We start from the raw sequence: 17180 nt of genomic DNA, 5'->3' as shown, positions 1-17180 counted from the left end.
CATGTCCTGGATGGTGACAGCCCTTAATAATGGATGGCCCTTTTGTGAGGCATTGCATTTTGAAGATGTGAGGAGGACTAGCCTGACGATGGATCTGGTAGAGTCTACAACGCTCTGCAACTCTTTCTGATCCTATGCAATGGTGCTTCCACAGCAGACAGTGATGCAACTGGTAAAATGCAAATGTCTTGTGTTTGCAATGTGTTGCTGCTGCAAAATAACAAACATCACCTCATCCAAGTCAGTAACAATAAATCTGATTCTGATGCTGCACTGCCTGAAAATGTATTTCAGGATCTACACTGTCAGTTTAAAATGCTAATTAGATATTATCTGAATGGTGGCTGATTAGGAAAAGGGGAGATTCATTGTACACCAGTCATTGAAGGTGGGCATGCAGGTACAGCAGGCGGTGAAATAGGCAAATGGTATGTCGGCATTCATAGCAAAAGGATTTGAGTACAGGAGCAGGGAGGTTCTACTGCAGTTGTACAAGGCCTTGGTGAGACTGCACCTAGAATATTGTGTGCAGTTTTGGTCCCCTAATCTGAGGAAAGACATTTTTGCCATAGAGGGAGTACAGAGAAGGTTCACCAGATTGATTCCTGGGATGGCAGGACTTCCATATGAAGAAAGACTGGATTGACTAGGCTTATACTCACTGGAATTTAGAAGATTGAGGGGGGATCTTATTGAAACGAATAAAATTCTAAAGGGATTGGACAGGCTAGATGCAGGAAGATTGTTTCCGATGTTGGGGAAGTCCAAAATGAGGAGTCACAGTTTAAGGATAAAGGGGAAGCCTTTTAAGACCGAGATGAGGAAAAATTTCTTCACACAGAGAGTGGTGAATCTGTGGAATTCTCTGCCACAGGAAACAGTTGAGGCCAGTTCATTGGCTATATTTAAGAGGAAGTTAGATATGGCCCTTGTGGCTAAAGGGATCAGGGGGTATGGAGAGAAAGCAGGTACAGGGTTCTGAGTTGGATGATCAGCCATGATCATACTGAATGGCGGTGCAGGCTCGAAGGGCCAAATGGCCTACTCCTGCACCTATTTTCTATGTTTCTATGTTTCTATAACAATTTGATCTTAGCTTGAAACTCAGAAAATTTGTTTGGGATCGTAGTTAAAAAGCAAGCATATTCTTCCACTGAAAACCCGACACTTTTAGTCAAATTTTAAGCTGCAGGCAGAACTTGAAATTTATCCAAAAGCATTCTCACAGAATCCAGGTGCTCACCTTTAATGTGATAGGCTCCATTTTCAAACTCAAGCTGAAAGATGTCATAAGCTGATCGATTGGCATCAAGCGTGCTAGAACCTTTGTGGTAAGAGACAAATCCATGATCTCCTCGTAGTACCAGGATAGGTCTATTAATCAGTCTCAACGTAAACTCTTCATCTTCGCCTAATGCCGCAGAATAGACAAAATTATTGGTCTACAGTTTTGCAGTGAAATACTATTAGTCATTCTGAGAGATACAGCCTCATTGGCTACATTACCATTTGAACTTTTCATCAACCACCTAACTTAAGCAGAATTGTAGGAGGTTTCAAAACTATGCAGTTAACCATCAATAAACAGATTGACTTACATTTGAATTTCCTCTGTTTTAAGTGTTTTTAAACAATATCAGCATTAATTATTGTATAAATATATCTGTTACCAATACAATTTATGGCTAAAAGTGTTCAACCATGAGACTTGGAAAGAGTTTTTGATCACCAACGACATACCTGAATACTGAATCCTAAATTCCTTGCAGTGAAATATCTGATAGATTTTACATTGCACTCACTCAAAATAACTTGTCTGTCAGTGCATCGGTTTGCTCTTCTTACACCCTTCAATTGCACCTTAATTAACAATTCTCCCGGTGGTAAATGGGAGGTAGTTTAGCATAAGTCACTTGCTAGAACATTGAGGTTAATGAGGTCCCGGTCTTGATTGCTTTAAAAATTAAATTAAAGATTTTGAGATTAATTAGTACCAGTGGCTACTTAGTCATCTGTGAAACCATGTATTGATTGTGACTGTATAAAAAATATGTAGATTGGATGTGATCAATGCACACTGTTGGCACCAGGAGATAATTTCTTCTAGATTCTTTCACTGTAGACAACATACTGTTTATTAATCTCCCTGTGGAATGTTATTGAGAATACCGTTTATTTTCACTGAAATATATATTCTCCAGTGTTTCCATTAGGAATACATTTGTCACATGGACAATGAAATGCATTGACTTACAACAATGACCAACAGAGTCTGAGATGTGCTCAGGGCAGCCCACAAATGTCACCATGCTTCCAGCGCCAACATATCATCAAAGCCCCCCGCCATGCAAGTCGTGCCCTCTTCTTGCTACTGCCATCGGGAAGGAGGTACAGAAGCCGTAGATCCCACGCCACCAGCTTCAAGAACAGTTATTACCTTTCAAATATCAGGTTCTGGAATCAGTGTGGATAACTTCACTCACCTCAACACTGGACTGACTACACAATCTTTGGACTTACTGCCAAGGTCACAAACCAATCTTCCATCCTTGGACTCACTTTACATCGCAGGCTGTCGGAGCAGTGCTGCCAGGATAATCAAGGACACGACCCACCCAGCCAACACACTTTTTGTCCCTCTTCCCTCCGGGAGAAGGTTCAGGAGAATGAAGATTCGTACAGCCAGATATGGGAACAGCTTCTTTCCAACTGTGATAAGACTGCTGAACGTATCCTGACCCGGATCTGGGCCGTACCTTCCAGATATCTGGACCTGACTTGCACTACCTTACTTTCCCTTTTCTATTTTCTAATTATGATTTACAATTTAATTTTTTTTATTATATTTACTTCGATTTGTACTTCAGGGAGCACGAAGCGCAGAATCAAATATCGCTGTGATGATTGTACACGCTAGTATCAATTGTTTGGTGACAATAAAGTAAAGGTCCCTACAACTCACGTCCTCAGTCTTATTTATTTATTAACATTACTATTGTGTCCTTTTTTAATTTGCCCAATTTGTCTTTATTTGCACATTGGTTGCTTGTTGCTCTTTGTCTGTGTGTAGTAGTCCCATTGATCTATGGTGAATGCCGCAGGAAATGAATCTCAGGGTTGTGTACGGTGACATATATGTACTTCGATAATAAGTTTACTTTGAGGTTTGAACGCGTTTTAAAGTATATTTATGTAGCATCTTTCATTTGCCCTCAAGAATATCTAAAGGCTTTTTTTTTTAAAACCAATGAACCTTTAAAATGTTGTTACTGTTGTAATGTAGAAGGCCAAGCTGCAAAGTTACACAAGGCAAACTCCAACTAGCAGCAATAACTGGGCGAACAGGTTTTGTGGTATTAATCGAGAGATACCAAGGACAAGTACCCTAATTTTCCTAAAATAAAGTGTTGTCTAATCTCTTATATTTATTTCAGAGAAGACATGGCTTCGGCTTAATGACTCATCTGAAAGATGCCTCTGAATTAGCTACACCACCAGGAAATGAGCTTAGCATTTTTTGTGTGTGTGTGTGTGTGTAGTCTTGTCAGTCTCCTCAGGCTCGTACACATTTTCAATTTGGAATTCTATGTAAGCTTTTCTAAAAAAAATCTTACTATACTTAACATTTTTCTGTCAAACTGCACTGCGTAATATTGTTTTCAAACGTGTTTGCATATTCATGAATTCTAAGCCATGACTTGATTGAGACAATTAACCTGATCAAGCTACAAGCATGGTTAGAATAGATTGATTTTGGAATTGATGTTGATAATTAGTGACAGCGATCAATCCTACACGAGTCTTTGTGCAGGGTCTCTGCTTCTTGTTTAACTCACCAGCTGACTCACTCACTGCGGCAAGCTGTCCATTTCTCTTTGTACAGATGTACTTGCCATTGTTGGCCTTAAGTGCAATTCTTCTCCCACGCCACACTATTTCAAACAAACAGCTGGCATCTCTGGAATTGAGAGCAGAAAAATCTGTGAAAAAGCTGTGCTCATTGCTGACATCTACCCCTCACCAGATCCCCATGTTCAGGCAATTGCTTTATACCTGGAGACTGAAGATGAAGTGTACCATATTTCTCTGCCTGATTTTGAAGGGATCCAGCTGCACAGATACTTCCCCCCGCTTTGCTACAACACAAACTGCGGTATAAGCTGCACGACTCTAGCCGTCAAAATAGCACAAAGTAGAATAACGTTACCCAGAAAAGAAACTGTGTAAAACACATCGAAGGAGAGGTAATATTTTAATCCCAGTGAGCAAACAGCAGTAAAGAGAAGGCGAAAATCATGTCAGAATCAGGTTTATTGTCGCTGATGTAGGTCGTGAAATTTGTTGTCTTATGGTTTAGTTTCACCAAAGGAGTGGGAATGCTTTTGCTCCCAGTGAGAGAGTGGAAATGATGAATGTGGGATCAGTCAGGTCACAACTTGCTGGCACGAAACGGTCCTTGCTAATAGTACAAGTGTACCATTACACTTGCTACAGGGAGACTACAATAATAATTTGGGGGTGATGTTTCTCATAGATGAAATAAATAATGATATCAGATCGCATGGTCTTTAGACCATTAGACACAGGAGCAGAATTAGACCATTCTGCCCATCAAGTCTGCTCTTCCATTATGCCTGATTTACTGTCCCTCTCAACAACATTCTCCTGCATTTTCACTGTAATCTTTGACACCTATACTAACCTATCAAACTGTGCTTTAAATTCAGCATACTCAATGACTTGGCCTCCACAGCCTTCTGTGGCAATGAATTCCACAGACCCACCATCCTCTAGTGAAAGAAATTCCTCCTCATCTCTGTTCTCAAGGGACATCCTTGTGCTCTGAGGCTCTGCCCTCTGGTCCTAGACTCCCACATATCCACTCTATTTAGGCCATTCAATAGATCCCCTCTCATTCTTCTAAAGTCCACCAAGTACGGGCCCAGAGCCATCAAACACACCTCATACATGAACCCTTTAGGATCATTCTCTTGAACCTTCTCTAGATGCTCTCCAAATCCAGAACTACACTCTTTTTCTCCTGTTGCCTTTGTTATTTTCATTTCTATGGGATGGTCTGATGTTGTGAAGGTCACTATGTAAAGCCAAGTATTCCTTTTTATTGTGATCCACTTTGCTTACAACCCTATACCTTTGCAGCCCATTCTCCTACCACTACTGCTCCCTCTTAGCATTGCCGCTGGAACTGGAAGTCATCATCCCACCAGTTCTCCTTTGCCAGTTTTCATGCATCCTTCTTTCAAGCTTCAAGTTAAACCAGAAGTAGGTGTCTCAGACACTTTAAGTTGTCAGTCCATTCCAAGCCAGCTCATGATGTCTGCCAATAGTCCAGTAAGCTCACTTCTTAACCCACTATCTAAGATTTTTCAGCCATAAACCGTATTTGGACTCAACTCTTCAAGCATCCTTTTTATCTATTCCAAATTTGCAGGGCTGTCACTTAATCATAACATTTCTCATCTCGTGAACTGTCACCTTCAATTACTTCAATCCTTTCTTTATTTTCAAACACGTCCTGTCATGTTTTGTAACTCCAAAACATTAAACTAATTAAAGCAAAGACACAGGAATCCAATTAAGCGAGGTGTGCATTTGTCACGTGGTAGCGCCATGATGTATGCATTGCACTTTTTTTACATATAGCCACAATGTATTATATAAATAATGAATGCTTAATCAAACAATATATTCACAAGATTATGTAAATATTACTGAAATATTGAATACACAACACTCTCCTTGCTTAGTGATAAACTGCAACTCAATAGAGAATGCATTTCAACTATATACACAGTATACCATATATGTCAAACTCAAGGCCCGCGGGGCCAAATCTGGCCCGCGGTGGAATTATCTTTGGCCCGCGAGATAATATCTAATTACTATTAAAGCTGGCCCCAGTAATCGAAGCGCCTATGGCGTATGATATGGCTAATGCTGAGTTTATTCAGGTACCAGGTTTTCAGGGTTTTTAGTGTTTATTTGGCAGTCTTGCTCGGCAGTCTTCTTCATAAGAAACGGAATTTGTAAAGTGAAACACTTTGTAGTTATAGCAGAGACTGAGACACATGAGAGCAGGCTGAAAAAACGGAGGCAACGAAAGCTGCGTTCGCACGCGTCCGACTGATCCGGCCCGCATGAAGCTGCATTTTGCTCAATCCGGCCCGTGACCTAAAATGAGTTTGACACCCCTGCAGTATACCATACAACTATATACAGACATCCATAGCATAGTAAATTTTAAATTGTCCCATTCAGGCCTAAAAATTTCATCTCTGTGGAGGATTTCTTACTCTTGTGGGATAATACCTTTCCTGACATTCTGTTTGGCAGGTGAGACTTGTGGCTGTGAAACGGTCTCAGGTTCTGGGACCTCCTCTGTAGTGGTTTTAAGAGTTGCCTCTGAGACTGCAGGAAGTGGTTTTGACAGCAGTAGCCACATTTCTTCTCTAGAAATTGACTCTGCGCTCTTCAACTATTTGAGGTGTCGCCTCCAGATGATATCAGATGCAATCTCCACTGTATATGAAAGTAGTCTAGTTCTGCCCTTAACCTTCCCTAGAATCCACTTTCGATCACCTCTGTAGTATCTCGCCTGGACCCTGTCCAGGATTGAAACATTGAACTTCCTGGTTTGAGGAGCCTTCAATCTGTTTCAGCTGTTTGTCTTGCATACTCCTGAGATTGGGTTTGAGGAGATCCAAGCATGAACGCAAGGGACAACCCGGGAACAGCGTAGCTAATGAGTTGTTGGTGGTGGAGTATGCAGCATTGCAATATGCAAGGATGAAATTGGCCAGCTTCTGAATCAGTGTTAGTGTAGCGTGTTCTGCTGACATTACTCGCAGTGCATCATTTGGACTCTGCACAAACCTTTCCGCCAAGCCATTTGTGACTGGGTGACGTGGTGTAGATGTAATATGTCTTAGACCATTCATTTTTCAAAATGACTGAAACTGTTCCACCACAAACCATGGTCCATTGTCACTGACTTGAGTGTTCAGTCCTTGAGAAGAGGCTTCTTAATACATCAATGTGCACTGCTGTAGTGGAGGGTACTGGGAACACTTCTGGCCACTTTGTAATGCATCCACTGCTACAAAGAAATTTGTGCCCATGAATGGTTTGGCATAATCCACAGGAATCCTCTGCCAGGCCCTTCCTAGGGACAGAGGGGCACTGTTCTTGGCACCTTCTGGACGTGTTGACAGCCTGCACAGTGCACGGCAGGCTACTCAATCCGCTGATCTATCCCAGGCCACCACACAAAGCTTTGAGTCAATGCTTTCATTTTAACCATGCTTACGTGACTGTCATGTAGTTCCACCAACACTTTAGACGTAGCTCCTCCAACACTTGAGCTCACAGCTTGGATGGTGCGACAACTCTAAATCCCCACATAAGGCAAGCTCTGTCAAGGGAAAATTCATCTTGGCGCTGGTAAAAATGGGGAAACTGGAGTTTCCGTTGCACATTCCAGCCATTTAGGGTGGCCACGTTGACCTGAGACAGTGTGGGATTTTTTTCTGGTTTCCCTTTGGATAATCTCTGCTGTAATAGGGAAACTTCTGATTTGCATTAGTGTATCCATTTTTGTAAATTTTTCAGATACAGGTAGATACCCACTTTACAAAGGTAGAGTGTTCCTATGAAACCTTTCTTAAGCCGAAATGGCATAAAGCGAAGAACCGTTAATTTGCATCGGAAAAATTTTTGTAAAAGCGAAAATCCCCTTTGTAATGCGAAAACAGGTTATTAATGTAGGTCTTTTGTAAAAGCGAAGTGGCATAAAGCGAACATTCGTAAAGCGGGGGACACCTGTATTTCATTTTCCAAGGGTAAATGGGATCATTCCCATGATTAGTCATCCTCTTGAGTACAATCTAGTAATTGTGTCCTTCCAAGACACAGAGCCCATCTCTGCATCCGTGGAGCTAAAGATAGTGGAGCACCCTTCTGTGTATTGAAAATGGACACTAGTGGTTGATAATCAGTAATAACAGTAAACTCTCTCCCATGGAAGTACTGGTTGAAATGTTTTACACCCCAAACCAGACTCAAGGCCTCTGTCATTCTGCGTGTAATTTTTATCTGCAGTGGTAAGGGAACGTGATGGAAAGGCTATGGGGCGTTCACTTCCATCACCCGTAACATGTGACATGACTACACCTATACCACAGGCAAGCTTCACTGGACAATGTGGATCATAATGTGTGATTACAGTTCATTTACCTGTTTTCAAGCCACCTCGCACTACTTTGCCCATTGCCATTTCTTCCCAATCTGCAGCAATGAGTTCAAGGGGTGGAGCACAGTAGCAAGGTTTGACAAGCACCTGTTATAGTTGACAAACGCAACTGTGACACATCCTTTGGCCTTGGAGCATCCACTTCTGCTTGAAGTTTCTCAGCACACTTCTGTAAATCTTGTGCCTTTATAGTGTCATCACAGTTAGTGATGCTTGGTTAAAGAATTCACACTTGTCACATTGCACTCTGAAGCCACAATCTTCTGAACTTTTTTAACGCTGTCTTGACGCTTTGGATACTTTCCTTATCACCCTTACTGGTATTAATGATGTCATCCGGGTAACACTGAGTGCCGAAGCACACTTGCAGCACCTGATCCAAAGCTTTCTACCAGAGTGGAGGTGCAGTCACTACACCAAAAATAAGTCTACTATAGTGATAAATTCCCTTCTGAGTGTTTATGATGAGAAACAATTTCGACTCTTCTTCCATCTCCATCTGTAGATAGGCCTCAGCGAAGTCCACTTTGCTGAAGTCTTTCCCTCCAGAAAGGTTTGCATAACGATCCTGGGCAGGGGATATTGATCTACTTTCATTACTGGGTTGATGGTGACCTTAAAATCACCACAGATCCTGACAGACCCATTCTTCTTAGCTACTGGGACTACTCGCATTGCCCATGAACTCCATGCAACCTTGGAAAGAATTCCCTCAGCCTCTGTGTGATCTAGCTCATTGGCTATGTTATCATGGACGGTACAAGGAACCAGATGGGTTTTGTAAAACATGGTTACAGAATTTTCATTTAATGCTATTTTACCCTTGATATGTTTGAGTTTTCCATTGTGATCCTTGAACACTGCTAAGGTATTATCCAGTATCTTCCTTGATTCATTGCAGGGGATGTGGCATGCAAATGGTGGATGGAGCTCCAATCAAGTTGTGCTTGTCTCAGCCATTCATAACCCACAATGCTGATACTCCAATTTTTACCAAATAAAAGCTCAATGTGGCTTGTTCATTGCTGTATTTCACTGTTACAAATGTCAGTCCCACAGGAGTTATCTTTTCTTCAGTATTAGTTCTTCACTGGAGATCTGCAGGCTTCAGCTTAACACTTTTGAACTGCTGTTCAAACTCATTTTGTGGTATGAATGAAACAGCCAAACCAGTGTCCAATTTCATTTTAATTAATTTGCTGTTCACTTCCGGTGTCAGCCATATTGCTCGTCTTTTGTTAGATTTCACATTTTAAATCTCAAGGCTACACGGTCCTGTACAACTCTCAACAATATCAGATTTTTCATCGAGATCATGCAAATTAGTGTTTTTTTGAAATGGCAGTTTGACTTTTTGTCTTTTTCCCTTCTCTGTGCAATCCATTTATTTTTGTCTGCCCGACATGCTCTTTGTAAATGTTCTACTTTGCTGCATTTCCTACAAGTTTTACCTATAAATGTGAATGTGAGCCCCTGCCACAAGGGTAACACAATTTGTTCGGCCAGGCAGCTTTCTGTTTAGACATTCCAATTTTGTTCACGCTCACTTTCATTTCCAAAGGCAACTTATTTGCATCCCACGCTGCTGTTTCCACTGATACAGTGATTTCAACTACTCTTTTAAATGTGAGTTGTTCTTCATTTAGGAGGCATTTCTGAATGTTTTTTTGTAAGATTCCACAAACAAAACAATCCTTCAGTGCATTCAACCCATCGTTGAACTGACAATACTCAGATGATCCCTTCAAATCAGCCATGTATGCTGAAATGGACTCCCTTTCCTTCTCATTCCACTTATGAAACCTACAGTATTCTGCAACCAACAATCATTCCAGTTCCAAATGCTCCAGCATTACTTTCATAATAGCAGCAAAGCTCATTTCTGCTGGTTTGTTTGGAGCAGTTAAACTTCGAAGCAAACTGTAAGCCTTTAAACCCAATCCACTCAGCAAAACTGGTACTCGTTTCTCATTGGCCATTTCATTTGCTTTAATCCACCGTTCAATTAGCTCAATATATCTGAGCCAGTTACCCGATGAGCAATTGAACATGTCTATCTTTCCAACGTAGCCAGTCATTTCTGCTCTTTCTTTAATGATTATTATTACTATTTATGAACCTGTGATTTCTTCCATTTTCTGCTCTTTTTAAAAATAAACTTGACTGTCTCTGCCCGTGCTACACTATTGTTTTTAAACTCGCTGTTTATTGCTGCACTTTAGCAGGTTAGTAGCTGTTTCAGGTTCGTTTTTAAAATACATCATTGCCGCTGTTGTGTTTTGTAACTTCAAAAACACTAAACGAATTAATTGAAAGACATAGGGTGTCCAAAATAGGAGCCTAACTTTTTGTTTTACTTTACGTGAGGCAAACAACTATCACGTGGTAGCATTATAACGAATGCAATTCACTTATTTTTGCATATAATCACAATTAATTATTTAAACAACCAAGAATGTTTAAACAATATTTACAAGATTACACAAATATTAATGAAGTATTAAATACACAACCCATCCTAAACTTCAATCACTTTTCCGAAATGGCAAACATAAGCAATGTTTCAGTGCAGATAGCTATTGTTAAACGACCTTATTAGCAAGGAATATTAAAAGTGTGGCCAATTTAAATGCATATACAGTATAGTTTCTAAATTGAATTTTTGTAAGATAACTCACACTTCAGTGGCTGTGGATTGGATCCCTCCATGAGCCACCAATGTCCAGAAGTTTCCTGTGTGTGTACGCAAGATGCACTTCTTGGTCTCTTTATCAATTTCCATCTGGTAGGTTTCCTGATGCGTTTCTTCATCTTGGTTAGCTGAGATATTCATACCTGGCAACAAAACAATTAAAATAATATCACGTTGGTGCCTCCTGGGTATTTACTGGATGACAATTAATCACAGTATCTTGTGATCTTATATAAAGAAGAGACAATTTGCTAGGATGATTTAAATTTGAATAAATACATGAGAATAAAGGAATAGGTAAAATCTTAATTGGGTGTTTTAAAGGTGGCCAGAGAATACTCTTCTGGAGCATAAATACAGACCTGTCAGAATAAATATTCTATATATGTACAATTCATTTTAACAATTCAATGATTAGTTCTTAAAACATTTTGTTTGCAACTCTCTAAAGTGAATGCAAGCCAAAACTCAAATTCTAAATCATTCATTTATCACATGTGCATCGAAACATACAGTGAAACGGCCGTTTGCGTTAGTGAGCAACACAACTTAAGTAACAGTTAGAAACAACCCCAGGATGTGCTGGGGGCAGCCCACAAGAGTCTGCTCACATTCAGGTGCCAACATAACATGCCCACAATGTTCCACAGAACAACTCAAGCAATTACAACAATATAACACAACAAGCAACAAAACAACAACAGCAAAACAAGCCCCTGTCCTCCCTTCCACTCACCCACTCATATGGTCCTCCAACCACAGGACAGGCCTCTGGTTTGAAAATATAAACGCCAGCTCAGGAACTCCAGACAGACCATTACTATATTGTTTTACTCAAACCCTTGTACGCCATACCCATCTTGATCATCCACAGAAGCCTTTGTGAAGCATAGCGCATCATATAACAAAAGAACGCAAATGCATGATTCTATGTAATCTTCATTTAATATTGCTCATGATATCGTCCACATTATAGAAAACGTAAGAGTTGATAGGCTCTTAGTAATAGTTATATTTTAATTTTTTTTAATGCATCTGTCTTTCTGCTCTTTGTTCCTCCATCTCTGGCATAAATGTTTCTTCACTGACTCTAATGAGTTCGCTTAGAAGATTCTTCAAGGTTGCACAGATGGCTACACTGGTTAAACCAGTGAGTAGTCATGGCAGCAAATTAGGAACTAAATTCTGGTATTATTAATGAAATATTATTAAACAATATCACAAAGCAAGGGAAACCCCTAGATTTTTCACCACAAGATTTTGCGACGTTAACACTAATTAACCATTTTTATCCATCCAACTACAGTCAGCACATCTTCAACAAGGGCATTTTCCCTACCCTTCCTGAGTTCTGATATACTCTTAGGCCCATGGATAGAATAATGGAATAAATTTAAATCAATTGGGATAAAAAGACTTCTCAGTATTATTTACTTATTTATTCATTATTATTATTTTGCATTTACACAAAAAGTCTTCTTTTACACGTTGGCTGTCAATCTTAGTGTGTAGTTTTTCATTAATTCTGTTCTGCTGTGAATGCCTACAGGAAAATGAATCTCAGGGTGGTATGTTGTGACATATACAGGTCCATATGTGCTTTGACAGAAATTTACTTTGAAATTCTCAGGACTCACCAGGAACTCTGACCTCTCAATATCAGTTCCTACCAGCAGCCCAGCCAATCACTGAACAGCAGAGACTGCACAACCTCCTCAGTATCTCAATGGCTCAGTGCTTTACTCCAAACTCATCACCTCGTCCTCACTAAGAATTCATCATCATCATTATTAAGTGCCATGTTGGGCAATCGTGGTCTTATCCATCACCGTGATGGCTCTTGGCAAACCTTTCTACAGAAGTGGTCACCTTCCGGGCAGTGTCTTTACAAGATGGGTGACCACAGCCATTATCAATACTCTTCAGAGATTTTCTGCCTGGCGTCAGTGATCACAAAGCCAGGCTTGTGATATGCAGAAGCTGCTCATACAACCACCCACCACCTGCTCCCATGTCTTCATGTGACCCTGACTGGAAAGCTAAGCAGACGCTGCACCTTGCCTAAGGCTGACCTGCAGGCTGGTGGAGGGATGGAGCACCTTACACCTTTGGTAGAGATGAATCTCCACCCCACCAGCCACAATAAGAATTATCCCCAATAATTCTGCAACATTTCCAGATATTCATTCCAATGGCAAAGCTTCGGACATAATGAGGCACTGATCTAGCCCCTGACTTTCATGCTGACTTACCAGCACATACGTTATTAAGCTTATGTTATGAAATGATTCTGCTGTACACTGAGCCATTTCCATGTGGATTCATGTTACAGGCTCACGTGGAGCAGCTTGTTCCAACAATACTTATTTGATTATCTTAAGCCCTCGGCAACCTGACTGTATGAACACTGAATTCTCCGGTTTCAGGTAAACTGTTCCTCCTCCCCACTTTCTCTCTCCTCCTGAAATACCAAGATCCCACACCCACCCCAGTGCCCCCCCGCCAGTCACTGTTTCGTTCCCTTCCTCCACCCACTCCCTCTGCCCATCAACGACACACCCCTCCTACTGGGTCCCCTCCCCGTCTTGTACTATTCCCATCTGGCCACCCCACCTCTCCTACTTGGCTTCGTGCTCCACCTTCATTTCCTATCAGATTCCATCATCTGCAGCTCGCTTTTTGTCCCCACCTATCATAGAACAGAAATCCACAGCACGTTACCCTTTGGCTATGTAACCTACTCTAGCAGCTGCCTAGAATTTCCCTACCACATAACCCTCTATTTTTCTAATCTCCATGTACCCTACCACTGTCACTGGCAGTGTATTCCACGCACCCACCACTCTCTCTGTGGAAAAAAAAAACTTACCTCTGACATCCCCCTTGTACCTATTTCCGAGCACCTTAAAACTATGCCCCCTCATGCTAGCTTTTTCAGCCCCGGGAAAAAGCCTCTGTCTATCCACATGATCAAGCCTCTCATCATCTTATACACCTCTATCAGGTCACCTCTCATCCTCCGTCGCTCCAAGGAGATAAGGCCAAGCTCACTCAACCTATTCTCATAAGGCGTGCTCCCCAATCCAGGCAATATCCTTGTAAATCTCCTCTGTACTCTCTCTACGTCCTTCCTGTAGTGAGGTGACCCACTTTCTGTTGTATTTCCACTCATTCCCCCCACCCCATCACCTCTCCTTTCCTGTTTATACCTAGCACTTGCAAGCTCTTGCCACATCTCTTTATCTCTCCCCTTTTAGTGCAAGTGAAAGGTCTCATCTCCAAGAGAAAAAATCAAATATTCATTTCTCCCCATCGATGCTGCTTTTCCAGCCGGGTGCCTCTGTCCTTCTGATTTTTGCTTTGGATATTTTATTTTACATTTGTAATGGCACAAAGAAGGCCGTTCAGCCTATTGTGTTTTTCCATACCCTGCAACTTCTCTCTTTCACACAAGATTCCTTTTGCTATCAGCCTCCACTAAGGGGCAATTTGCTGTGGTCAATTAGCCTACCTGTACATCTCTGCGTTAAGGAAGGAAACCAGATTACCCAGAGGAAATACACATGGTTTCAACAACAGATTAACTCTGCCGAAATTTGATCAACGTAAATTTATACTACATTAAATAACACCTCAACAGCTGTTAAAAAAAATTCTTTGATTTATTTTAAGCATTGTGTTGGTGATGGTATGTGGGAGGCAAAAAAAAACATCAAATCTAATGATTTTGAACAGAGTGAGTGAGATTAAATGAATATTAAAAACAAACAAAGGTGTGGGAAGTTGTCTTGGGGAAAACACAAATGGCCAATATCGCACTGGCTGCCGGCTGTGTTCTCTGTACACTCAGCAACCAGTTTAATAGGTACACCTGTTCGTAAATACAAATATATAAAAAGCCAATTGCGACAGCAACTCAACTCATGTAGATGTGGTCAAGAGATTCAGTTGTTGCTCAGACCAAACAACAGAATGGGGAAGAAATGTGATCTACTGAATGTAATTTTGACCGTGGAATGATTGCCAGTAGCAGACGGGGTAGTTTGAGTATCTCAGAAACTGCTGATCTCCTGGGATCTCAACAGTCTCTAGTGTTTACAGAGCATGGTGTGAAAATCAAAAAAAAAACATCATCCAGTAAGGAAAAATGCCTTGTTAATGAGAGGGAGGGCAGAGGAGAATGGCTAGACTGGTTCAAGCTGACAGGAAAGTGACAGTTGTTCAAATAACCACGTGTTAGAACGGTGGCATGCAGAAGAGCATCTCTGAACATACAACACGTCAAACCTTGACAGCAACAGAAGGCCACAACATACACACACAGTGGCTGCTTTATCAGGGTACAGAAGGTACCCAATAGTGTGGCTACTGAGTGTATAATATTAATACATAGGAAAAGGACCTTCATCCCATGATGTTTGTGATTCAAAGGTTCATTTATTATCAAAGAACACAACTCTGAAACTCTTCTTCTCCAGATAATCATGAAACCAAGAAAGAAAAGAAAGGCAGCACGATCATCAACCCTAAAATCCCTCCTGCCCACATAAAACAAAATGGAACAGGCACATCGACCACCCCGCCTCCCCAGATCCCCCTCCCACACACAAAAGTGAGAAAAATCAGGCAAGAAACACAGAATATAAAAACCATAAGACTGAAAAAAATGTCCACGGCCAAAATGCAGGAAACCTGGGCAACATTTTCCCTCTCCGTAGCAGAGTGATCTCACCAGTGATAAAAGGCAGTCTCCCGATTCTGGCAGCAGAACAATCCCCCAGCGATAAAAAGGCTGGCAGACGGTGTGTCGATCTCCCTAGTCACTTTAACAGGTGAACATAGAAGCTTTAATCGGCAAAACGCAATTGAATATCAGCTTGCAGCCTTCTCTCGACACTGACTCTGCTTCCCAGAATCAACTCTGAGACTGCAAAGCACTGAAACACCCAAACTATCTCCAAACTGCAAATCACAGGCTCCAGCATTTCCAGAATCACATTCAAGATGAAAACAAACTTTAAAGACCTAAAAGAAGTGAAATACATGGTTTCATGATCTATCCAGATGTCATTGACCGAAGGAGCGTTGTACGCAGGCGCCATCTTGACCGGATGTCATCCCATCCAATGATGAACATGATGCTAAGTTAAAATACTTCAATGGGTAGTATAGCAGGTGGAAGATATGGCACCATTACTTTACTGTTATATTTTAAGTTAAATATATTATTCCCATAGATATCCGCATAGTTCCTGATTATTCAGCAAACGTTATCAAATGAATAAAAATATCAGACAGACAACACCGACTGTGTGAACAGTACTTGTGCTTGGGTAGCTGGGCCTAGGGTTGAACAATTGTCCTCGGTGCTACACTTCAATTTAAGTTCGAATCAGCACTTTGGCCTAAGCTAGAGCGTCATCAGCACAAGTCTGATCAACCGTCTTCAGAACATCATCAAGACCGTGGGTTTCTACCATTAACTGAGGACCCCAGGTTGGGAGCTCCTGATCTGGACTGATGTCTACAATTTGAAGGGGCAATGCACAATTGTTGGTGCTAACCTTTCTGATAAAATATTAAACTTCAGTCCTAACATAGGGATAAAAAATTACGGTGCAACTACTTAGACAAGGAAGGGGTGAGAAAGTGGAATGAGAGGAGGAACTCACTGACCCTTCCGCCCTCACACTCCTTACAGACTATCAGACTGGGGTTACGATCAGTTGTGTTGGAAGACGGACTGTGCTTGTGGAACTTTGACCCAGGAGAGATCAAAACCTCAAAAGAAGAGAAGAAAATTTAGGGGTAGAAATAACTGCCAGTGAGCAACCCAAACAATGAAATGTTAACTCTCACCCATTTTGTACTTACGTGGCCCATGTTGTTTCTTAAGGGAGTAATTCCATTATCCTGTTCTCCTTCTACTTATTTCCCTCTATCCAGACAACTGATCTTCTTTCAAACCTGCCCATAGATTCCCCTTCGATTCTTTCTGGCGTTCACCTACGCTTCTGTTAGCCAAATAACCAACCAGCAGGTCTATGGGTTGTGGGAGGAAATTGGCACACCCAGAGAAAACCAAAGCAGCCACAGAGTGAATGTGGAAACTCTGCAGTTAACATCTTAATTCCAAGTCAAACGCAGCCCCGGGAAATGTAAGTCAGCATCGCTAACTTCCCTACCACCTTGCCAGTCCAGTTCAGTTGGAAAAACTAT

At 41.3% G+C, this 17180-nt stretch overlaps 1 protein-coding gene across 1 annotated transcript in view; it reads right to left on the bottom strand.

Moving 5' to 3' along the window:
• fscn2b (fascin actin-bundling protein 2b, retinal) overlaps positions 1-17180 on the bottom strand; it is a 42707-nt gene that overhangs the window by 4327 nt on the left and 21200 nt on the right. The window contains exons 2-4 of the mRNA XM_073026136.1: positions 10948-11104; positions 3837-3958; positions 1244-1411 (exon numbers count right to left, since the gene is read on the bottom strand). Of these exons, the coding sequence (XP_072882237.1) occupies positions 1244-1411; positions 3837-3958; positions 10948-11104 (447 nt within the window). The remainder of the gene's footprint in view (positions 1-1243; positions 1412-3836; positions 3959-10947; positions 11105-17180) is intronic.

The sequence above is a fragment of the Hemitrygon akajei genome, chromosome 22 (genome assembly GCF_048418815.1).
Source record: "Hemitrygon akajei chromosome 22, sHemAka1.3, whole genome shotgun sequence".
In the NCBI taxonomy this organism is placed as follows: domain Eukaryota; kingdom Metazoa; phylum Chordata; class Chondrichthyes; order Myliobatiformes; family Dasyatidae; genus Hemitrygon; species Hemitrygon akajei.
This window is presented reverse-complemented; position numbering and strand designations above follow the sequence as displayed.